This window comes from Choristoneura fumiferana, chromosome 4 (assembly GCF_025370935.1).
Source record: "Choristoneura fumiferana chromosome 4, NRCan_CFum_1, whole genome shotgun sequence".
In the NCBI taxonomy this organism is placed as follows: domain Eukaryota; kingdom Metazoa; phylum Arthropoda; class Insecta; order Lepidoptera; family Tortricidae; genus Choristoneura; species Choristoneura fumiferana.
The window spans coordinates 6213453-6238273 of NC_133475.1; the positions used below are offsets into that span (position 1 = coordinate 6213453).

At 35.9% G+C, this 24821-nt stretch overlaps 2 protein-coding genes across 3 annotated transcripts; one reads left to right on the forward strand and one right to left on the reverse strand.

The window, feature by feature from the left end:
- Window positions 1-1672: 1672 nt before the first annotated feature.
- Window positions 1673-20122, reverse strand: LOC141427353 (methylthioribose-1-phosphate isomerase). Of its 2 annotated transcripts, none has more exons than XM_074086691.1 (8): window positions 19895-20122; window positions 19565-19716; window positions 8660-8758; window positions 7354-7490; window positions 5013-5221; window positions 4386-4549; window positions 2533-2734; window positions 1673-2319 (listed from the first exon to the last, which is right to left on the reverse strand). In XM_074086691.1, the coding sequence occupies exons 2-8, from the start codon at window positions 19694-19696 to the stop codon at window positions 2195-2197; spliced, it is 1068 nt and encodes a 355-aa protein (XP_073942792.1). In that variant the 5' UTR covers window positions 19697-19716; window positions 19895-20122; the 3' UTR covers window positions 1673-2194. The 2 variants fall into 2 exon arrangements, with proteins under 2 accessions (XP_073942792.1, XP_073942791.1); XM_074086690.1 differs by having other exon boundaries at window positions 19866-20122.
- A 953-nt stretch (window positions 20123-21075) lies between these two features.
- Window positions 21076-22402, forward strand: LOC141427354 (peptidyl-prolyl cis-trans isomerase-like). Its single transcript, XM_074086692.1, has 2 exons — window positions 21076-21251; window positions 21752-22402. The coding sequence occupies exons 1-2, from the start codon at window positions 21183-21185 to the stop codon at window positions 22178-22180; spliced, it is 498 nt and encodes a 165-aa protein (XP_073942793.1). The 5' UTR covers window positions 21076-21182; the 3' UTR covers window positions 22181-22402.
- Window positions 22403-24821: the final 2419 nt, after the last annotated feature.

Here is a 24821-nt window from a genome sequence, read left to right on the forward strand (position 1 = left end):
ACTTTTTACTCAATGAAATAAACAATTGCAAGTTTCCTACTAAATAAAAAATTACTGTATCTCAAAAAATATTTTCTCAAGACTCAAGTAAAATCACAAAAAAACTAAATTTGTCAATAGGTATTGTTAATTTATTACGAAACTGCAAATAATGGTGTTGCAAAATGTTCGTATGTCCATTTTAACAAAATCTCGTACACAATTGTACGAGGTTGATAGTGTCCACAAATCTCGTATTTGTACAGGGAACGTCTTACGGTTGGCAACCCTGTTTGATTATGGCTTGTCTTGTCTAACTTGTCTTCGTCCATTTGCCACAGTATAACAAACAAGTTTGGAAACTGCAGGGCTACTACGAAACTCGAAGTTCGTATCGTACCGTCCCTCTCGCTCTCGTATTAAATAGTATAAGTGTCAGAGGGACCGCACGGCACGAACTTCGAGTTTCGAGTTTCGTAGTAGCCCCGTTGTGCCTTTGGCCTTTGTCATCATAGGATTTCTGCTCATTTCATTTCCGGTCACAATGTTTAGTTTGCGCGGTAAGATGAAAGCAGATTTTGAGAAATAATCTGACGAATGTACGAATTTATATTGACTACGTGCATTGGCTGTATCATTATTAAAATATATTTTACTGTTGTTTAATGTTCATGTCAAACATTGATTAGGTGTTCAATTTTAGTAATTATAGATGTTTCTGAATGTGTTGGAAGTAAAACCAGACGATTGGGTTAAGTATAAAAACATTGTTAATGTTTTAATTCCAGTCTTAATCTTGTGCTGATAGTTAGATACTGTGTATATCACTGAAGAGTCATATAACGACTTAATTTAGAATTTGATGTCTCGGCTAAGTCCCTAGTTTTGTAATTGCCAAATTTGTTATTCTAGTACTCAAATTATAAAAAGCAAGAGATGTGGTGTTGTGTATGGCAATATACAATAAAGATAGCGAGGCACAGCCGTGACTGGCAACACTGTGGATTGGGTTGGCAGAGCGGGTGTGCTGAGCGGAGCATAAAATATATCTTATTATTTAATTCCAATTGGATTCTCTTGGATATCTCTTGTCCGGGTGAGCGGTTAGTTCCAATGGAGTGCCGAAAAAACTTTCTCGATGAGGGCTACGGCATAGATGTCGCTAGCGTCACTGCTTAAGTGGCTAAATAAGAAACAAACAAGCTGAGATATGAGGTGCATAGGGGAAATTCGTGTCGGTACCTTTGACCATCAGTGGTGTAGCGGTATAGCACACGGTACGGAATACCGAGGACCTGGGTTCGATTCCCAGTGATGGTCTTATTTTTTCTGGTTTTTCTGTGCATCTATATTTCAGTTTGTATTTTCGACAACATAATTATTTATATAAGGTATACCTACGTATTAGACTAATACGTTTACTTAATATTAATATTATAAGTCAGAGATATAAGAGCCATAATCGGCGGTAGTTCAATGAAGACACTTCGTCAGTAGCCCATGATATTCGAATAACAGAAAAATAAATTTGCCATTAAAAGATCTTACATGATTGTTCAGCTTTGGATGTAGATAAATCCATCGCTGGAGTGGAATAAGTTATTAACTTTCATATTAAAAAAAAAATACTGTCTAGATAAACAAGATAAACAATTATTTATTGACAATGGTAAAAATACAAACACATAACAAATTTATTTCTGAATCGATATATTGATTATACACAACTATTCTTATATGAAAATTTTACTATCTTAATAACTGAAAATACAAAGCAATTGGATCATTATAAAATACTTTGAGCTTAGTGAAATAAATAGTTCTTGAAATATTACAGTTTCTTATAATAGCTTGCTTACTTCGATAGCAATATGACAAATGTTACCTTTATAAATAAAGGTACGGTTACAATTTTGAATGATTATACGATAAAAACATTTAAGCATTTTATATCAGACTCATAATATACAGCATGAGACCAAAAACAGCGTACATGGAAACTTATCAAAACAAAATAAAAATTGCTTATATTTTCATTTCAAACAAGTGAGGATTGATTATTTCTGTACGCTATTTTCTGCCACCTCTTCTATTAAAAATATTCAAATAACAAAATAATATATGAACATGCGTTTTGAGATTTTTTTCGTTGTTTTCTTAGCAAGTAATACAATATGCTAATGAAGGCACTTGGTTATAATCAGGAAAGTATTTTTTATTTGTTTTCCTTTGCAAAATGTTCCTTTATCCTATCCGGTGGAAAAACTCCCTTTTCGGTAATAATTCCAGTGATAAGGCTAGCTGGTGTTAGATCGAAGGACGGGTTCCAACAATTAATTCCTGAAAAAAAAAACATAGGTTTACTTAAGTTTGCAGATTATCATATCATATCAGGCAGATATTAGCACGCCTTTTATTTGTGAGCATGATCTTTTTAACTCCACATGCCACAATCATTTTTAGCCAGTTTTGCGAGTACTTCAAACTAACACGTCACTGGCAGAAAGTCGCACAAGCATGAGTTGACAGGCGTCGATATGTTCTTGAACTAACCGGGTGCAGCAATTCTATGTTCCCCAATGTGCGTCATCTCCCGCTCCGGTCTTTCTTCTATCTTGATCCGTTCCCCGGACGGCAGCGAGTAGTCCACCGACGTGAAAGGGGCTGCCACGTAGAACGGTACGTCGTGATGCTTCGCCAATATCGCTATTTGGTATGTGCCGATTTTGTTGACTGTGTCTCCGTTGGCTGCCACCTAATGAAACATTTAAATTTTAATCTTAGTTACAGGGACCGAATTGTAAGAGCGGGTGCTAGCGACTGCATTCGTCATCTCTTTCTCCTTTCATTTTGTAAATAAATGGTGAAAACGGTTGTGATTCTGCGTGTGTTAGACAACAAGGCAATAAAAAATATTATATATATAAAAAAAAAATTTAGCTTTAGGCTTTATTTTATATAAAAAAAATATAACTTCGTTGTGGTTAATATACACATATGCTCATGTAAAATAACAGCTCTCTAGCACTAACAGTCTAAGGCTAAGTTTAGACTCTAAGCGGCGCACGGACCGACACATGGCGAAACTACAAGGGTTCGTCGTGAGACTTTCGAACCCTAAAAAAGCTTCTAGGTATGTATATGTTTTTTTTTTACAAATTTACTAGCCAAATTTCATATTACCTATATCAACTAGAAATCTGTTGATCTAGTCCCAAAGTATGCAAAGGTTTTTTTATGGGTACTAGGAAGTGGGTAAACATAATTAACCCTCTGGGTTTCGGCTTCTGTCATTTTCGATTTTTTTTGAAGAGAGTAGTCTTCTAATTAAAGGCAACAAGCGAATACATTACTCATTGCTAACACTTAATAAACACGGTCAATATTTTTTTGGTTGATATTTAACAAAAGGGGGAGGGGGTATTTTATAACAACTTGATTGGAACCCGTACTTGGAACAAAAGATTGTCGATATTGTTTTGTTTTAAACCGATCATAAAAAATAAAAAAAGATAATTGAAAGTAAAACTTAATTTTTATTGATTGTTTAACTGTTGTTTTGGGTGTTTCTGTACTGCGTTGGTTGATTCTCTTATTGTTTATTAGGTATTTCATTTATTTTGAAATTGGCTGTTTCTGAACATTTATGTAAAATAGGATTAGTATCCAGTATCCCATAAAAACACTGCTGAGTCACCCTAGCAGCACTCTGACATCAGGTGGACCTGGCATGCTAATGTCGGTTCGAACTATCACAACTCCTACTTCAAATCAAATCAGCGATGTGACAATGGTTTCGAGGAAAATTAGAAAACACCCAGCCATAGACTACAAGAACCACTTATTGCTGTCTGGATAGACTTGATATAAGTATCACAAAACTCGACAAGTTTGCCAAAATGGCTGTTCATATAGATCCTACACAAAATGTGAGATATGCAACGTTTTTTGTGTTCTATGACAAAAGAAATTGCTTTGCCGAGTTCCATTATCCACTAGGATTTTTGTGTCATAGACTGCATACGAAGCCAAATCTGGCTAATGTAAATTTTGTCCGAAAGCAATATAGGAGTCAATTTTTTTTTTCGCTTTTTATGTTTTAATTACGAAATAAAAAAGCTACTTTTAAAATTAAATATTTTTTTACGTATCTTTCTTACTTCATGCAGTAGAAGGTTAAATAGATAGATAGATATTTAAGTATAAGTACACTAGACAACCAAGACACGAGAACAAACATTCGTATTTTTCTTACAAATATCTGCCCCGACCGGGGATCGAACCCAGGACCTCAAGCTTCGTAGTCAGGTTCTCTGACTACTGAGTTATCCGGTCGTCTACTTGAACTACTGTGTTCCAGTGTGGAAGGTGAGAGAAATTGTTCAATAAAATATTGCGAAACCCACCCTATCGGCGCCCACGACGACAGCGCTGATTTTCCTAGAGCGCATCAAAGCAGCCACCATACTGTCCACTATCAGGGTTGATGGGATTTTTTCGTGCACTAACTCGTACGCCGTGAGCCTCGCGCCTTGGTTGTAAGGCCGAGTTTCTGTGCAATACACGCGTTCTGAAGAAAAAAAAACATATAGTGGTAAGACCGTTCACAGTTAATGGTACTAAAGGTGACGTACTACGTAACAGATTCAACGTTCATGTAAATTGATAACTGTTTGATATGTTTGCTTCGAAATAAACTGTTAAAAAACAGTATTTATAAATTAAAAAAGAAATAATAGTTAAGCATATAGATTCACCTACCGGCTAGCTCACCATCAACCGTATTAGTGTTAGTACAGAGTTTATTATCAAGTGACAACTGCTAAAGAGTATTACTAAGTGTTCACAATAGCAGTGCGGAATAGTGGTATGCAATGAGCCAATGATAGAGTACTGGTATAGGTAAACTGTTGTAAGCCCAAACTGCAGTAGTTTTTCACAATGAGCGTCCCAGTAGCTTCCTTGATGAAAACAATGATTGCTTACTGAGACAAGGTTGTACTGTAGGATGTGCCTTAGAAAAATGAGCTTACCTAATCTTTTGGATTCATGTAGCGATCTAATAACACCCAAAGCAGTTCCATAGCCCGCAGTGGCCAGGGAACCAGTGTTACAGTGTGTCAACACTCTTACTAGACCTTCACCATCTATTTTCTGCAATATTGCTTCACAGCCATATTTTCCTATAGCTTTGTTGTCCTCTATATCTTTACTTAGCATACTTTCTATGTTAATGATGAATCTGAAAAGTGTAAAACATTCATTTAAACTTTTCTTTTCATAGATGAAATCAATTTGAATTTACTGAATAATTCTTGTCTACGTAAAATTCTCTTTTCATATTTAAGTAGGTACTGGCTGAAATCAACCTAACATAAGAATAGAAAATGACGACAAGGGGAAACAATAATGTACAACTCGGAATGTACAGTCGGAGTAAAAAAAGGTTCGTCACCCTAAGATCTATTTTCCTTTGCTTAACTAGTATGAGCGCTAATCTGCTTTACCGATTGAGTAGGACATACTGCGTCAATCTGTCAACCTCTTAAACATAATCAGGTGACCATAGCAACCCTACAAATACACCTTGGCACTGACAAACACTGACAATTAAATAGAACATTATTTGATTGTAACTTTTACGAAGTTGTTTATTAAAAAGGTTTTGTATTGATATGAAACAAGATATACGTTACAGGTGTATACTATTTTGACCCTTGGTATCATGTCAAGTAAGTATAATTTGATATGCACTTGTCTACTTAGTACTTACTTTGGTTTCATAACGTACTAAGAGTCTATGACTTTGTAAAGGAATCAATTTAATAACTGACGAAGGTTTTCCTACCCCCACTGTACGCGCAATAATTTACGACGTGATAATCCGAAACATTATTGCTTCCAATTATCATGCCGTACAATATAATGGTCGCGCATTATCAGGGCGTACAAAATATTGCGCGCGCTGTAATTGTAATGTACGTAGTGATAATGTACGACGTGATAATCTGAATCCGATAGATACGAATGACCATAGATTTGTGTTAGGTCCAATTGTGACCACAACGGCAGCGGCCGGCGAAGCGCCAGGACCAAATTAAGTTATTTTCTACTAAATTTATTAATATTCGGTGTGGTTACATATTTGAATATCGAAAATTAAAATATGTACCTACGGTTAAAATGTTTATGTTCAAAATATCGAAAATTAAAATATCGATTATATCACGATATCAAAAGTTGTTATCATTATGTCATCCGAAAAACGTCCACTGCTGGACATAGGCCTCCCCCAAGGCTCTCCACTCAGACCGGTCTTGTGCTTTTCGCATCCACCGCGATCCCGCGATCTTAACCAAGTCGTCGCTCCATCTTATTGGAGGCCTACCGACAGCTCGTCTCCCGGTCCGCGGACGCCATTCGAGAACCTTCTGACCCCATCGGCCATCAGTCCTACGAGCAATGTGCCCCGCCCACTGCCACTTTAGTTTCGCAATTCTTCGGGCTATGTCGGTAACCTTAGTTGAAAGTTGTTATACCTATAGTCAAAATGTCTAAGATTGAAATGTCGATTGATTAAAATATCGAATGAGTAAAAAAATCGATAGCCATGCAATATATCCAAGTTGTAAATGCCAACATATTTGAATGTCGAAAATTAAAATATCGTACACATACAAGTATTTCTCTTAATAGCATTTATTTTACAAAATCTAGTCATTTTTAGTTGTTGTGGTCACAGTTCTAACTAACCTAACCGAACCAAATATTTTTGGTAATTCATGTTCAATAGGTTAGGTTAGGTTAGTATTGCGTCAAGGCGCGAAGCGCCTCAACTGAGCGGAATAGGAGCTCCGCTCAGCGGAGCTCCGTCGACCCTGTCACGTGAAAGTTCATACATAAATAGGATATTCGATACTCTGTACTTCGATATTTTGGACTTCGATATTTATATCTTTCGATGTCACTTTTGTAGATAAATATAATTTTCGATATATTGGACGTAGGTTATCTAACCATTCCACAATATAAACTTTCGTTATTTTAATTTTCGATACAGTCGATATTTTGATTTTCGATATTTTGAACATCAACATTTTACCCGTAGGTAGGTACTTTCGATATTCAAATATGTAACCATTCGGTGTACTACACGAAAAACAAATGCACGGATTATCATGCCATGCATTATTTGAGCGTGCATTAACAAGTCGTACATTAACTACACTCGTGCTAGTTCGGTACGGGGTGATAATGCACGGCATGATAATCCGTGAACATAAGCACGGATTATCAGGCCGTGCATTATTTGAGCGTACGTTAACAAGTCGTACATTAACTACACCCGTGGGTAATCCTAATGTATATACCAACTTCTCTTTAAAATCTTCGGGAGAAACATCTTCATTGGCACTCAGAGCATTAGCTAAATTTATAAGTTCATCAGCTGCCAGCTTGATGTTCACAGCTGTTGGTCGAGCGGACACCAGGTAGTTCAATTTACCTTCAATCTGAAAGTAGAAACAGTGCCAATTTCAAATACTAATTACGAGCTCCGGTTTACATGGCAATTTGTCAACTGAAAGCTAAATCCTGCTGTTGATTAAAAATAGACTGCAATTTCATTAGTATAGATATCAATTATTGGCCACAACTTTTGAAGCCTCTGAAGCCATAGTAAAAAAACGCAGAATAAGCGCAAAGTGTAGAATAAATAACTGAGCATGAAACTGTGTAAGTTGACGGAATTTGTAACGGCAAGAAATATGTTTGTGGTATTTTGACTTAACCTGTCCTCTCCCAAAGGCACAAATTTGTGCCCAAATTCCTTTGATCCTGTTATCCTGGGAGATGACAGATGTAGCAAGAAATATTTTTTAAAAGATCAACATGTATGTGTGGCTGGCGTTTCGGCAAAATATTTTTCGTCAAATTTAAATTCCCAAAACACTTACTGCAGTAGTTTTATTTTCCAAACGAATCTTTAGCATGTTTACATTTTGCATTATGTTCATTTGGTCAAATTATCATTTGGCATAATTTTATATTGTTAAGTTTTATTACAACAAACGTTTACTAAGCAAACGTTTTCTTTTGGCCAATATTATTATTGGGTTAGAACTGCGTCCCCTACAGAAACGAACTGCTATCAGAAAAGTAGGTTATTACTCCATGCAATATTTTGGGAAGAGTACTTTATGCCAAACGATACATTTGACTGAATAATACTTGGTAATATGAAACGTGACTAAGTAATTATTTTTGAAACAATAATTTGCAAATTAAAAAAATATTAACAGCAAAATTGCAATGTAGTTTTAGGAAATGATTTTTTGCCAAATGATAATTTGAGTACATCCCAAACCATCACATTCCAAAACATCCCAACTGTGTGTGGGTCAAGTAAGCATTGGCCACACGGTGGATACAAAGTTCAGAGTGGTCAGTGACGCGCAGTCCTTTATAAAGGAATTCTTGTAATTTGAACATCAAACTATCATAAAAGACATAAAGTTTGATGTTCATAAATCAAAAACCTGACTTGGGCGTCAGGAGGATATAGTAGAGCTAGCAACAGACAGTCTAATCTAACAATAGACCAATGTATTTGCACGCTATTTATTAGACTTAATCTATGTATAGTATACAAAAAAAAAACATGATGAGTTAAAACAGTTACCTCTTGCCTCATGATCTTTTTGTCTAAACTATTGTCCTTCAACAGTTCTATTGCAAGAGATAAGCATCCAACTATGGCAATGGCAGGTGCGCCCCGCACCTGGAACAGTTCAAATATATATTTTTTTTATTATAATTTATCTTCTTAATAAACAAACGTAAACACCACAGCAAACACAACAAAAAAACACACACTAAAACATCAGTTTATTTTATACTAGAGTTTACCCGCGGCTTCGCACGTGTAAACTATTCGATCTGGTTACAATTGAAATTCAGGGATTATACAGAATTCTCCTGGGAATTCCCGAAATTTATATCATGGTCTTCATTGAGGTTGTATTAAGAACAACTGTCCAAAATTTCAAGACTAAGCCCAGCGGTTGAAATTTCAAGATTTTATCCCCATCCCGTGGGAATATCGGGATAAAAAGTAGCCTATGTGTTATTCCAGACATGTAGCTACCTGAATACCAAATTTCATGACTCTAAGCCAAGCGGTAGTTATTTCGAGATTTTATCTCTATCCCGTGGGAATATCGCCCAGCTATCTTCATACTAAACTTCATCTAAATCCGTCCAGCCGTTTTAGCGTGAAGGGGTAACACATACACACACACACACACACACACAAAAACATTCGCATTTATAATATAAGTAGGATCAACAGTGTAGGAAATTAAGGTAGTGGACCCCAACAGTAATTCCTCTGCCAGAAAAAACTTTACACTATGATAAAGTATCAATAAATAAAAAGTATTGTATAAATTTCCAAAGAATAATAATAATAGGATTTAAGTAAATTACCTAGTCTTAAATCGTTAATATCTCAAGGGGGTCGTCAAGTGGTTAGAGAACCTGACTACGAAGCTTGAGGTCCCGGGTTCGATTCCCGGCCGGGGCAGATATTTGTATGAATAATTCGAATGTTTGTTCTCGGGTCTTGGGTGTTTAATATGTATTTAAGTATGTATTTATCTATATAAGTATGTTTATCCGTTGCCTGGTATCCATAGTACAAGCTTTGCTTAGTTTGGGACTAGGTCAATTGGTGTCAAGTGTCCCATGATATTTATTTATTTTATTTCATCTTTTTACGGAAAAATGCTCTGTTCATACTTTCATCACCGGACATATTCATGTAACGTATTGCAACAATATATGAAATATAAAAAAAAAATCCCAGCAGAAATACCAATATTAATAAAAAATGACCATGTAACTACCTACTCGTACTTATACTATTTTCAGAAATTGCCTTTTTACTCGCTGTCGAAAATTTCTCTATCCTTTTTATTTATTGAATTAAGTTCACAGTTTTCTTACATTATAAAAACATAAATTTCTTACATTATAAAATCGGCTTCGGAATAAAATCTCATTTTTTTCAGATACTTCTAGATCGAAAAACAGAAAACGACTATACGCATTTTATTGCATATTTATTGCGCTTTCAAGCTCAGCTATTGCTATAACTTTACCTCGTTTAGTTTGGAAGTAATGAGGTTGAAAGTGAAAAAAAAATCGGCTTCGGAATAAAATCTCATTTTTTTCAGATACTTCTAGATCGAAGAACAGAAAACGACTATATGCATTTTATTGCATATTTATTAAGCTTTCGAGCTCAGCTGTTGCTGTAACATTAACTCGTTTAGTTTGTAAGTTATGTATGGGGTTGAAAGTAAAAAAAAAACGACTTCGGAATAAAATCTTAATTTTTACAGATACTTGTAGATCGAAGAACAGAAAACAACTATATGCGTTTGATTGCATATTTATTACGCTTTCAAGCTCATCTATTGCTATAACATTACCTCGTTTAGTTTGGAAGTTATGGGGTTGAAAGTGAAAAAAAAATCGGCTTCGGAATAAAATCTTCATTTTTTTTAGATACTTCTAGATCGAAGAACAGAAAAACGACTTTATGCATTTGATTGCATATTTATTACGCTTTCAAGCTCAGCTATTGCTATAACATTACCTCGTTTAGTTTGGAAGTAATGAGGTTGAAAGTGAAAAAAAAAATCGGCTTCGGAATAATATTCAACTATAAAAACATCCAAAAAAATGACGAGCGTATTAAAAACTAAAGATATCGGGAGCGGGGTGTACGTAGTCGACCCATGAAAATGATAAGCATACTTAAAACCATGTCACATTGAAGTGGCACTAAACTTAAATGTCATTAAGGAAATTTCATATGTTAAACTCTATACACATAATCCTTATTTCACGGCGGAGGTTGCAAATACTTTTTGCAACACGGCCAACGAAAAAGTCATGTCGTCGAACGAAGTTTCAAGCGTTTCTAAAATTTTCATACATTCCCCATTTTATTTTAATTCAAATTTGAATACGTTAGACGTCCAAGAAGTACTAATACTCTTTGGACGTCAAAGAGTGTCAAATAGTAAAAAATCTAATAAGTAAGTACCTAATATTAATAAAATGCCTCAAATAATATCAGAAACAGAAAGAGCAGAAATTTTTGCACAATACCAGGCTTGCAACAGTATTGCCGCGATTTCACGCAACTTAGGAGTAACTGTGAGTATAGTCAAATTACGGAAATGATTTTAATATGATGTATTTTTTTTCCATATTTTTCACTTTATATTCAATAAAAATGTTGAATGAGGTGTATTTATTTGTGTCGGCTAATTTCTTTCAGCGACACACTGTAAGCGACGAAGCACTGTGGGTCACGAGATACGTAGAAGAAGGGACAGTTCGCGACCATTGGCATGAGAATTCCGGACGCCAGCCGAGCTTATCTTCCGAACAACGGAATCTAATTAAGAACTGCTTACGAACAAAATGCTTTCTTTCCGGTCAAGCACTTCGCGGAGCATTTTGGTGTTTGCTTACAAGTAATACGGAACAATTTGCACTCAATGGGCTTACACTACAGGAACCACGCAAAAAAAAAAACATTTTTGTCAGAGACCCATAAAATAGCCAGAATGAATTTCGCCACCCAGTACTTAGACTTTGACTGGAGTAGGTAGACCTGTTTTCACAGATGAAAAAAGTTAAGTCTAGCGATCAACGACGCATGTGCGGATGGATGTCTGCTGACGGCGTCGGTGAGTGTTTCATACCCACACGGGACTGCCTACCTGCCTACTGCCTTTTATGTGGATATCCTCGAAGAGGTAATGTTGCCCACTGTGCGCGTAACGTGTTTCCCATTGAAGACTATCCAGAAATAGACTTCATACAGGACAATTGCCCGATACATACGGCACGCGTCACAAACGAGTGGTTCAGTCAAAATTAAGATATCAAAAAAGTCACATTGCCGGTGGTGTCCCCAGACTTAAACCCTATCGAAAACTTTGGGCTCTAATGGTTCAGCGGTGGGATCATCGCAACGAAAGATCTAAAGAAGCTATTTCTAGCCATTGCATGCAAATATGGGAGCAAATGCGGGGAACGGACATTACTCAACGGCTTTTATGTAGGCTCTATGAGAGAGCGGCGCGGCTTCAGGCGGTAATGGAAATGGACGCAAGAGGAGGATACACGCGTTATTAATTATATTTTTGTTATCAATTTAAGTTTACAACTTTATCTGTTGTCAAATAAAAAATCGCACCCAAATATTGCGTATGATTTTTAAATTGGTTTAACATATTGACAATATCTCTATAAAATTACTGTCTGCGATAAAAATGACCTGACGTGACAGTTGACCTAATCCACAAAGATGCATGAATTTGACAATTTGGCTTTTACTAGCATAACGAGCCTGTGTCTTTATGTTATCATGATAAAACCCAACTTCGTTAAATCCACTCGTTCCTTAACATTTTATTCTAGTTGTAGTAACATTTATCGTGGATTTACCTATAATATAATACAGTAAAGTTTCTTATGCTTTTTATGCTTCTATAAATTCGCTGAACCTATAGAATCTATCATGATCCAATCTCAACAAATTTACTTAGAACGTATAAACTTTTTAATAAATAATAAGATTAAGGTTAATAAAGGTTCTGATAATTGATGCCCAAATTAAAATTGTGGAAGATTCGTTTACGGTTGCTGAAATAAAAATAAACTTATTCCACTTTTTTTTGCGTGTCATATAGTAAGCAAATGACTACCTGTAAAGCCACAGGTTGTCATTCTATAGTGGTTGAAATTAGGCTACTGGTATGGCGGCTTGGCGGCTTGCTTTGACGTAATGCCTTAATATTGCGTTCTAATTTGTTGTTGTTGTTTATTTAAAAAAAATATGGCTCTGTCCATTCGAGGACAATTTTGCCAGTGTCTAGTAGTTTTTGCCGTTGTACGGTAAAACAATTCTAAAAACGAAATATGAGAGGTAATGGTGGATGAACGATGACAGCGCGACCCGCGTTCAAATTTATTTTGACTAAAATAAATCTATGACAATCGTGTAACAAAGACAACAATTTGCAATGTCACATTGACAAGTATACACTCTTCTCGATGAATGTCATAAAAATCTGTTCTAATTTTAAATAGTTGACAACCTACTTCATCACGCGTACCACTCTGCCTTGATCTGGTTTAATTAGACAAAGTACTACCGTGCTCAACATTTTCATCGGCCGACGTACAATCGGGATTTTTTTTTTTGGATACCTATTTTGGATTTTAGTGTATACGTGACTACTTAATCAAAAAAAAAAAATCAAAATCATTTATTCAGTAAATAGGCCGCAATGGGCACTTTTACACGTCATTTTTTAAAACTACCAGCGCTTTCGGAAAGACCATCATTGCCAAGAAGAATGCGCCGCAAGAAACTTGGCAGAAAGTCATTTTTTCAACATAAAATAATTACAAATAAAATACTTAAAAACTACAGTATACAATGAAATAAAAGAAAATACAAAATAATAATAATAATAATACAGGGATGTATGGGGTCCCTTAGTTACAAAACTAAACTCTAACTATAATCTACGTTCAGTGGAAGTGTAGACTGCTTCCACCGTCATAAATTAAAAATAATAATAATTATAATAATAATAATTTAATTCTGAAATTTACATTTCAGGTCAAGTAACCATTAAACTTTTGGATTCCGAAGGCAAGCTCACGTCTGCCGCCCCCAAAGTTAGCTCACACGAACTCATGTCATGCTCTGAAAGCAGAGCGGTACCGAGTGCATGGTATTGCTTCCGTTCCCATAAGCTCTATGGGATCGTCTTGGGAGCTTCGACGTCGCGGGCCTGTGACTAGAAATTAAACTAAAAATATACACGTTTAAAATCCATAAGCTTAACAATATACAGCCTTAAATATAGCAAGGGGATGTATAAAGTCCCTGAGTTAATAATAAAATTACTATATAGCAAGGGGATGTAGAAAGTCCCTGAGTTAACAATAAATAAAATTCCTAATCTAAATAATTCAGAGATGTATATAGTCTCTGAATGTCAAAGTAAACTAATTTAATTAACCAAATTATACAATCTTCAGAGGTGTAAAAAGCCTCCAATGTCAAAAACTTAAAATAATTATTAAAATAAAGAAATGGAGATGTATAAGGTCTCCAAATGTCAAACCAATAAATATTTTTAAATTAAATTCTGCAACGTGGACAACGGCAACAGAACCAGAAACTAGACACGAAATGCGCCGGGACACTGCCAAGTCACACTTCACAACACTCATTTATACACCGACATAAAAACACACACATACACAAACACGAATACATCACATCACACATCAACATCCTAATTTTCATCGGCTTTCAGTTTAGGCCATGTCGCATCATCACATAAGTACTCCTCAACTTTATAGTAAGCTTTCTTCAGAAGTGCACTCTTTATGTATTCTTTAAAAGAGTTGTGTGGCAATTTCCATGCTTCTACAGGAACTTTATTGTAAAATCTCACACAGTTTCCCACAAAAGATTTGCTTACTTTCCGTAAACGGAATTTTGGAACGGCAAGCTTGTGCTTATTACGAGTATTGATATCATGTACGTCTGACACTTTTTTAAAGGACTCGATATTCTTGTGTGTATACAATATCACATCATGTATATACTGTGAAGCTACTGTGAGGATGTTTATCTCCTTGAAGCGTTCTCTTAGTGAATCTCGGGAGCCAAGGTTGTAGATAGACCGGACTGCCCTCTTCTGTAGAATGAAGATAGTTTCTATGTCAGCTGCCTTGCCCCAAATCAGCATACCATAGGACATTATGCTGTGAAAATAACTGAAATAAACTAGCCGGGCAGTTTCAACGTTGGTAAATTGTCTGATTCTTCGTACAGCATAGGCGGCAGAGCTCAATCTACCAGCAAGACCAGAAATATGCGGGCTCCATTGTAAATTACGATCCAACGTAAGACCAAGAAAAACAGTCTCATGCACAAGTTTCAGATTCTCTCCGTTTAAGGAAATAGTTGTTTCAAACTGTCTCACATTAGGCAACGAAAATTTTATACACTTAGTTTTAGCTGCATTTAGTAATAAATTGTTAGCGGTGAACCAGTTTAGCGCCTCTGCTAAAGTCTCATTGATGTGGGTTGGATCTTCTTGTTGCCTGTTTACTTTGAATATCAAAGAAGTATCATCTGCAAACAATACTATGTTACATTTCTGTTCTAGCAAGTGGGGCAGGTCATTTATATATACTAGAAAGAGAAATGGACCCAAAATGGAGCCTTGTGGAACTCCAAGCTTCACCGCTGAGCCAGCTGACTGCGTTCTATTTATGTCCACTTTTTGAATTCTTTGGCTGAGATAAGACTTAACCAGGTTAAGTGCTTTAGCTGAAAGTCCATAGTGTTGAAGTTTGCGGATAAGCGTCTCATGCTCCACGCAATCGAAGGCCTTGGAGATGTCGCAAAATATTCCTATTGCATCTTGCGAATTTTCCCATGCATCATAAATGTACTTCATGAGACTTGCGGCTGCATCTGTTGTCGAACGGCCTTTTGTGAAACCGAATTGCTGACTGTGTAGTAGGTTGTTTACATTGAAGTGACGAAGCAGCTGGTTAAGCATGATCTTTTCAAACACTTTACTCAGCACAGGCAGCACAGATATCGGACGAAAGTTGCCAGGATCAGATGAGCTCCCAGCTTTAAACAATGGAATCACTTTGCTATATTTCATTAAGTCCGGAAACACACCATCATCAATGCACTTATTAAATATGACGGCTAGGTACGGTGCCACAATATGGATGACAGATTGCATAACTCGAACAGAAATACCCCAAAGATCCTCCGTATTCTTCAGTTTTAAAGATTTAAAAGTCTTTATAATTTCTTCAGAGTTAGTATGTTGAAAATCAAAATTCAGACGTTTATCCTTCGCAATTTCATTTAGATAAGAACTAGCCAGCACAGTGGAAGACTTTAGATCGCGAGTCGTATTTACAGCAATATCTGAGAAAAAATTTTCAAAAGCACCCGCCACTTCTAAATCTGAAGTCAATATTCTATCATCCACTTTTAATTGGAATTGACAATTACGGGGCTTAGATTTACCTGTTTCTGAATTTATTACATTCCATACAGCTTTTACTTTATTTTCAGCGGATTTAACTTTATTACTAAGATAATCAGCCTTGGCAGCAATACATACTTTTTTAAATAATTTGGAATATTTTCTAACGTAGTCTATAAAGGAGGGGTCTTGACTGTGACTTTTCTTTTTATTTTAATATATATTTAAACAGAAACCAGACTTAGAAATTTTCCAGTCTCAGTTTTTAATAAGTAGTTCTAAAATACATGAATTTGAGTATGCATTTTTTTTTGGATTTTCTTACCCACTACGCCAAATGACATTCTAAGATCATATAAGAAGAAAAAAATACAGAAAACTTTCCGATGAATATGAGCGTCAAAAAAAGGAATTATCATAAAAAAAAATCTCATGTTTGACAAAAGTTTTAATTTTTTTCTAGTATCACATACTGACTACTTCTACAAATGACTTATTTGGTAATAGTCGATTATTGTCGTGGCCTGGAAGTAGCCAATTGCTGGCTGAGTATGAGTATTAAACGGGCGATCTTGCGAGTCCTTTTAACTAATACGAAGCCAGCAATTGCTATTCCAGCCGAGACTAATATAAAGCTTTTCTCAAAAATGATGAATAATTCTGAAATAGACTAAACTTTTTCTCAAAATATATCATAACATTTAATTTTATTCCAATTATTTTTCTTATGCTTTCCCGCCTTTTTTCATTAAAAATAAACTGCAGCTGTATTTTTCCACCGAAAACACCACAAGTTGTTTCAGACCCAATAAAAAAAGTCCGAAGTTCCGACAAAATATCTGATACCGCCCATTAGATTTGGCTGTATACGACTTGTGCCAACATTTCCATGGCCTTTTTAACTTAAATAAAAAGTTGTGACTGATTGCAGGCGCGCTAATTTATTATTGTCGAGCTAGCGCGCCTGCAATCTTTTTAACTTTTTAATTTTTCGCTGACCATAAACTATGCACTTCACTTTCTGATATGTAAAAAATAATGTCAACTTTTACGGTCATTTTTGAGAAAAATATTTTTTCTCAAACATGACATGAAATATTGACGTTGTGTTACAAATAATAGGCCGATAAGTATCGCGCTGCAGGCGCTGTGGCTCAGCTGCGTGCGCGCGGTCACTCTAGCGGCCTGCAAAGAGATTTCATACAACCTTGCAGGCCGCTGGCCGGCAATGCGACCGTCTTTTGTTTCAACGCGCGCTCTGCGACACGCACGCGGCCCACGCTCAGCAACACCGCAGTACGCACAGCAGCACCGCCAGCAGCCAGCGCGACACGCGCGTTCACAACAGGGCGACCAGACTAGCGTCCCGCCAGCTTCATTTCTTGTTTTTTTTTTTTTTATTTATTTCATGTAATCTTTGAGAAAAGCACTATACAAGCCTCGGTCGGAACCTGGGGTTGCCAGCCTCGCATCCCTATCCGGCCTCGCTACGCTCGGCTGTCTATATCTGCTTGGCCGGCGACCCCCTACTTCCTGGCCTCTACAGTAATGTAGTGCACAGAGAAATTACTCTGTTCAATATAATAAATAGATTTGTATTTTTACGTATAAATACCTAACTTAGGAGTGTTTTTTTTTGGATATTTATATGTTAGTTTCGGCTCATACTATGCGATAACCAAGCAAAATTTCATCAACTGAGAAATTAATGCATTGGTCTCCATACAACAACTTGCTTCATTTCCTACACTACAAGCAAGTTGATATCTATCTAATATTAAGTTCTGTACATTATATTGATATTAACTTTAAGGGAACATTGAACAGGTCAAATGAAGTCTATTATTAAAATTTCTTACTTTTACTTTATATTTATTTGTGTATATTTTTATTTGTTGCTTAGTACCCATAACACAAGCTTTGCTAAGCTTACTTTGGGACTAGGTCAATTGGTGTGAATTGTCCTGTGATATTTATTTATTTATTTGTACGCCAACAGGCAAAACATAGTGATACACACTGTATTTTTTTCCACCTATATTTTGTTTACCTATGTTTTACAAATAAATAATTCTGATTCTGATTCTGAAGTTCTTTTCTCCAAAACATTACTGGTCTAACTCTTACTGTTTAAAAGATAATTAATTTATTCACAATAAAACTGTTTAACATTCCTAATTTATGACTATTTAAGTAAGTCTGTATATGTTTAATTCATGTGTAATAGGCAAAAAAATTTAGTGTTTTGATGTCATTCTTATGTGTTTTCTTATGTTGTTCTTGACACACATCAGTGTCACTCATAAAGTTTGTGAATTTTATAATTTCACCTGAAACAATAACTGAACTTGCATTTTTTTTTTCAATTTGGATAAAAGCTTAATGGGCTGTATATAATAATATGTACTTATATGATAATATAGAATATGATAATACCAGGTACTCTCTATCAATTAAAGAAAACAAAAATCAAGTAAAACATGGTGGATACATTGTGCATGTTATTTGAATAATAAAAAGTAAGAAACAAATAGAGGGTAGGTGCTATACCACGCGCCATATAAACCTGCCTAAAAGTTCATTACTTAATACTCAGTTTTGATGCATTTTTGAGATACATTTTTTATGTGATATCTTTATGTTACTCCCGGATTGTGTTTGAATTGCTTAACGGTATAGTGCCTATTCAATTATTGGAATTATACCTTTATAGTTTTTGTGGTACTAGTTGTGGCAATGAACTTTTAGGCAAAGTTAGGCGGCGGAAGGTATAGTATCCATCACTGTTTTTCTTTTACTTTTTTTACAGTTTCGAAAGGTGCATAGCGTAATTTTACTAACAAAAGTTATATTGCATATCTAAGACTGACAACAAGATAACAGAGACATTGTCTTTGAGACAAGATAAGATATCATGGTGGTAAACACTTAAGAATGATTTAAGGCTACACCTAAGACTTAAATGCTATTAATAATAAATTGAAAAGTTATAAATTAGTCAGCTTTAAGATATAGTATGCTGTAAGAAGACATAAAATATTTTGTTATAACCATTAGGGCTATTTTTGTTAGGAATATTTTTTTTTTGAAATATTAAACAAAATACATGCAAATTGTTTTGGGTGTTTGGATATAAATTCATCTTTTGGATAAAAAAATACAAAATGCATAAAAATCAATATTTTACACCTATTCTTGCCAACCTGGCTTTGAAACATATTTCTGAGGACTATTCATTTTTACTTTATAAGAGATGTTGGCAGGCCATTTAAAGTATTTAATTTATTTTTATTTCACTTACTTTAGTGCATTGCCTTCCAGTTTTAAACATGTTCACAACTTTTTAACACCAAAATATTTTCTTATTTAAAAGTTTGAGTGAGAATGAACTTAAATTATATACTTAATAATAAAAAGAAATGATCAATATGGTCTTGGTATTAAATAAAAAAAAATGTTACCTGCATTTTATTGATGACTCTCCAGCCATCTTCCACACCCTGCACCTTAATATATCTTGTTTGTAAGGGCAACAGTAACTGGTCCAAGATCTGCAGTTTTCCTCTTTCATACTTAACAGATTCTAAACTCATATTTAGATGAAACAAAAATACTGTAAATGAAGTGTTATAAATATTATGTGCGTGAGTTATGTTATGTACTTATGTATTACTCAGTACGCTGAGTTATATGGAGCTCTCAAGTGATAAGATTTATAAGGTTCATCATGTACAAAAAGCAAGAAAGGGCAAGACAGATAACCTTTCTATGAAGAATGTTTTTTTTTCTACCGTAAGTGTGTAGTAATGCCTGCTGAATGAATATTACAGGTATCAGTTATCAGCGTCGAGATAGATCAAAACAACAATTAGCAGGAGTTATTTGATTATTCGAATTGAGCACAAACTATGAGAAAATCATGTTAAAAAATAAACAAAAATCTAAGAAATAACTAGTATACTTAAATTTTGACTGTGACATCGACAGCTGCCTGCAGGGCTGGCTAGAGCCCTGAAGGGCTACTACGAAACTCGAAGTTCGTGTCGTGCGGTCCCTCTAACACTTATGCTATTTAATACGAGAGCGAGAGGGACGGTACGATTCGAACTTCGAGTTTCGAGATTCGTAGTAGCTCTGCTGCTGGTTGGTTGGTTGGGTTGCTGGCGGTCCGTTTGTTTTAATCTCACTAAATATCAAAGTCCAAACCGAAGTTAAGCCAATTTTCACCACGAGATGTAAAACAGTAAATGACAAATGACAGTAATTTTCATGCGAGTTTCATAGAAACCAAATCTATCTCTATTATATAAAATTCGCGCTGTCATCGTTCATCCACCATTACCTCTCATATTTCGTTTTCTAGAATTTTTTTACCGTACAACGGCAAAAACTACTAGACACTGGCAAAATTGTCCTCCGATGGACAGAGCCATATTTTTTTAAAGAAACAACAACAACTATATAAAATTCTCGTGTCACAGTGTTTAAGACCAAACTCCTCCGAAACGGCTTGATCGATTTTATGTTTTTTTTTGTGTATATTCGGTAGGTCTGAGAATAGGATGTAAACTATTTATTTTTCATACTTCTACGCGGTTGGAGTCGCGTACCATAGATGAGAGTGTGTATACCAGTGTATACTTCGCGCACATTGCGCACAACGCATGTCGGTCGCGGGGCAACAGCTCAGCTAGTAGTTTGGAATCTGTGTATGCAACTGTATGTTTCGTTCCTTTTCGTTCTATGTAATAGAAGAAATAAATAATTTTACTACAAAAACTTTTTACAAAACAATTTTACATACATGGATTAGAGCGACGGTGATTATCTAAACGTCCGACGTCGGACGTTTCGTTCTACGTTGGAAAGTGTAAAGTAACCTTAAATCAACGTACTTAACAGATAGATTTTGATTTTAATTGAGCGGACATGCTATACTGTAGAGCGTGGAGTTGGAGCGTTTAACCTTGTCTATGCTCCATTCCTTTTCCGCCCGGCATTGACGAGGGACGCAGCCGCACGCCATTGTGGTTATTCGAAGTGAAATAGTTTACACGTTTTGTGTAAAAATACAAGATAATGGGTCTACCTCGAGTCTTTTTTGATGTTGCTGCTGATGGCTCACCGCTGGGACGAATTGTTATCGAAGTAAGTAGTAATGTATTTTTTGTCATCCGCCGGCGTGATTGGGACCGGCCACGCTTTTTCTGGAAATTATTTTAGTTATTCATGTAGTACAAAATAATATTTTATGAATATTGTTATTGTTTATAGGACTGATTATTAGTCGAGTTTTGTTCACGACACCTATTACTTTTGTGTAAGCTCATGTGATTATAGATATAAGTATGTAGTCATCGTAATTAATTCTCGGTCGACCATTACCTCCACTGTGTGAAGGTCGTTTGGGAGGCTTTTGTTAGATAATGTCTGCGTCTGTCTAGATTGAGTTTTGATACTTCTTTATACAAGTTGTAGTGTAATGTATTGTAATATACAGTATAGTATAAGTATACTTATAGCATGATGCGGCATTTTCGATAGTTGAACTAGTGAAGCATCTGTTTACCAAAATATGATTCGAGGTTTAACTAACTTTTCATTGTTCTTGTGTAATGTTACTTAATTTGGTATTTGTTTTGTTTCAGTTGAGAACAGATGTCACTCCTCAGACGTGTGAAAACTTCCGCGCTCTGTGTACTGGCGAGAAGGGCTTCGGTTACAAGGGCTCCACCTTCCACCGCGTAATCCCCAACTTCATGCTGCAGGGCGGCGACTTCACGAACCACAATGGCACTGGTGGAAAGTCTATTTACGGTGAGAAGTTTGCTGATGAGAACTTCGTTCTGAAGCACACCGGACCTGGTGTCATGTCTATGGCCAACGCTGGTCCCAACACCAACGGCTCCCAATTCTTCATCACCACCGTGAAGACATCCTGGCTGGACGGCAGACACGTCGTCTTCGGAAATGTTGTTGAGGGCATGGATGTTGTCAAGCAGGTGGAGGCCCTTGGCTCCCAATCTGGCAAGCCATCAAAGAAAGTAGTCATTTCTGACTGTGGCCAACTCTCCTAACTTGATACTTCTTTAAAATTATGTATTAAAATTTAATATGATATCTTAAGTTTTAACATATTGTCCTCCCAAATGTATTACCTTCCCAGTCATAAAGAGAAATACGAAATAAAGTTAACTAATGGTTCATTCCAATTACGTTAAGAATTTATAGCCGTGTTTAGGTCGCAACGACTTTATTTCTGTGCATTGTCTATTCATAATAAATTAACTTATATATGATTGTTGTTTTTATTCTAAAGAAAACGAGTTTCATACTTGGTTCACGCCACTGAAATGTGCCAAGCTAGCTACTGTCTACTGTAATGAAATTGATCTGATACATAATACAATACATACAGTTTCAGCTTGGACCTCTAAAACAGTGACTGTAAAATAACATGGCAATAACCAGATTCCATACGCATTTATAACTTGTTATGTAATGAAATGATAGGTATCTTCAATAATAATTGTACTAATAACATCTTTGAGAAAATAAGTATCTGAGTTACAACAAGGTCATACTATAATCACAGAATATATAATAGTACTAATGCTATAATGAAGCTGGGCCCGGATTGTGCAACTACATCGGAAAATGCCTATTGGCGATAGGTGTTCCAAATCACAGTATACTTAATAGTACAAGTTGCTTAACATCATTCATATAAGTCACATCACTTATTTAAACTTGTCTACAATATCGGGCGTCAATTGTCCCAAAATAGTATACGGCTCCAGTTCCATTCCAACCAAATAAATAGGTAGATACTGAGCCTTATCGTACCTACCTACGTAGGCAAAACGAACCGTCTAGACTAGAGACTTATGAACCGCAAGGGCGTGGCTTTACACCTATGACATGACTAATAATATTTTTGCTTCAGAGTAAACACGTAAATATCTTTTGGACGCGAATTTAACTCACGATTAGGTCAAGACCCTATAATTTCAGTTCAATGTATCACTTCTAAATTTAGCTGACAGGAGAGTAATAAAATAACTTGGAGCTTCCTTCCTTTTGGCTAAAATTATCAGCCGTAGTAGGTACTCAAATTCGTAATAAACGGTCTGCAATAGTAGGTAAGCACCTGAAGTGGAAAAATAGGTGTAAATAAATGAAATGAATAATATACCTGCTTAGCAATGCCGCCAGCACGCAGCTAGCAGGCAGATTTGGTTTCAAAAGTGCTGAAACCCTTTATGGGTTCCTAAAGTATGACCCTCGCAGTCTGACATATGGTTAGTACAGTAATTTGCCAAGAAGGCACTTATTATTATAGCTTAATTAATAGTAAGTAACAGCCACCGAACGCGGATCAAGGTCGAGTCATTGACCGACAAGTTAACGTAGCTCGCCATTGCTCTAGTCTTTTTTTCAGGCACTTCATTTTAGTCCTAGTAGTAGTGTGTGTGTAGTTGCTAAAGTAACAACGCTCATACATATATTCAAGGAGGGATGTATAAATATGTACATTTAACTGAAATATGGGGGTTAAGTATCTTAAAGTGAATGCCAATATGCTGCGGTACCAATTGTAAGAACTAGGTATAGGTATAAAAAAGCAGCCCATTAAATAAAAATAAATACATACGCATATGTTTGTTCTCGGGTCTTGGGTGTTTAATATGTAAATAAGTATGTATCTATCTATATAATTATATTTATCCGTTGCTTAGTACCCATAACACAAGCTTTGTTAAGCTTACTTTGGACTAGATCAATTGGCGTTGATTGTTCCGATTGTGTAGTAGTACTTAATAATATTAAGTGAAAATTACGAAAGCTTATAGCTTAAGTATTGACTTTAGTATACTAGCACTTATGGATGATGTGTGCCTAAATGTAGGTAAAATCCAAAACAAATAATTTTGATTTTTTTGAATATTATAAAACGATACGACTTGAAGAAAAACGACGGCGTCTGCTAAAAGAGAGTACTATAGGTAGACAGTTCCGACAGAGAATAGGTAGTGCAGCATTACAACGCTGCATGCGAGTTGCGTGTTTGCATACTTTTTGGTTTTCATTCGTTTTCACTGGCCGGTTTTGTGCTGGCTGTTTACGTCTTTTAATACTAGGTAGTTGATTTTTGGTTTAAATTTTGAAATTTAAATTTGTGTCTTGGCTTTTCCTTTGGCGTTTTTGTTTTAGAGTCATTCTTAGAACATTGGTTGTTGAGTGCGGAACACTGCTTTCTGTCCTGAAGTGCTATTTTTTTGGTAAATTATAACCAGTGAACAGTCCTGGATTTGTGCTTTTTCATCTGTGCCGTGTTGGCGAAGTTACAGAAGTGCCGCTTTTGTGCCACAGCCGTTTTTTTCCACTTATGACAAAAATTTTCCTGCTTCCGTGCCACAGAATATATAATATCCCGTGCTAAGGAGCACCTTTTTTTGCATCGCGATTTTCATCGGTAAGTTGTTATTTCATTGACGCTAGGGTCGTTTAGGCTTCATTTTGCTTTGTTGTGGGCTAATTTATAAATTTCTTTCAGCCCGACCGTTCCCCGGCCAGCCTGAATCGGGGTGTCATCTACCGGACCTTTTTTCCTACGCTTGGTTTGCGGAGGTTACCAGCCATAGCCCTGCAGTATTACCACGCAGGCTGTTGAGTTGCGGTCAAGAAGAGAAACCTGTAACCTACACTTTGGTAAGA

What these genes read in the sequence shown, in the direction of transcription:
- LOC141427353 (XM_074086691.1), bottom strand. Translation starts at nt 19,696, where the DNA reads ATGAGTTTAGAATCTGTTAAGTATGAAAGAGGAAAACTGCAGATCTTG. An exon ending in GAGTCATCAATAAAATGCAG is followed by an intron (nt 8,759 to 19,564) that starts GTAACATTTTTT and finishes GAACTGTTCCAG; the next exon opens with GTGCGGGGCGCACCTGCCAT. An exon ending in TCGTCGTGGGCGCCGATAGG is followed by an intron (nt 2,735 to 4,385) that starts GTGGGTTTCGCA and finishes ATGTTTCATTAG; the next exon opens with GTGGCAGCCAACGGAGACAC.
- LOC141427354 (XM_074086692.1), top strand. Translation starts at nt 21,183, where the DNA reads ATGGGTCTACCTCGAGTCTTTTTTGATGTTGCTGCTGATGGCTCACCG. An exon ending in TGGGACGAATTGTTATCGAA is followed by an intron (nt 21,252 to 21,751) that starts GTAAGTAGTAAT and finishes GTTTTGTTTCAG; the next exon opens with TTGAGAACAGATGTCACTCC.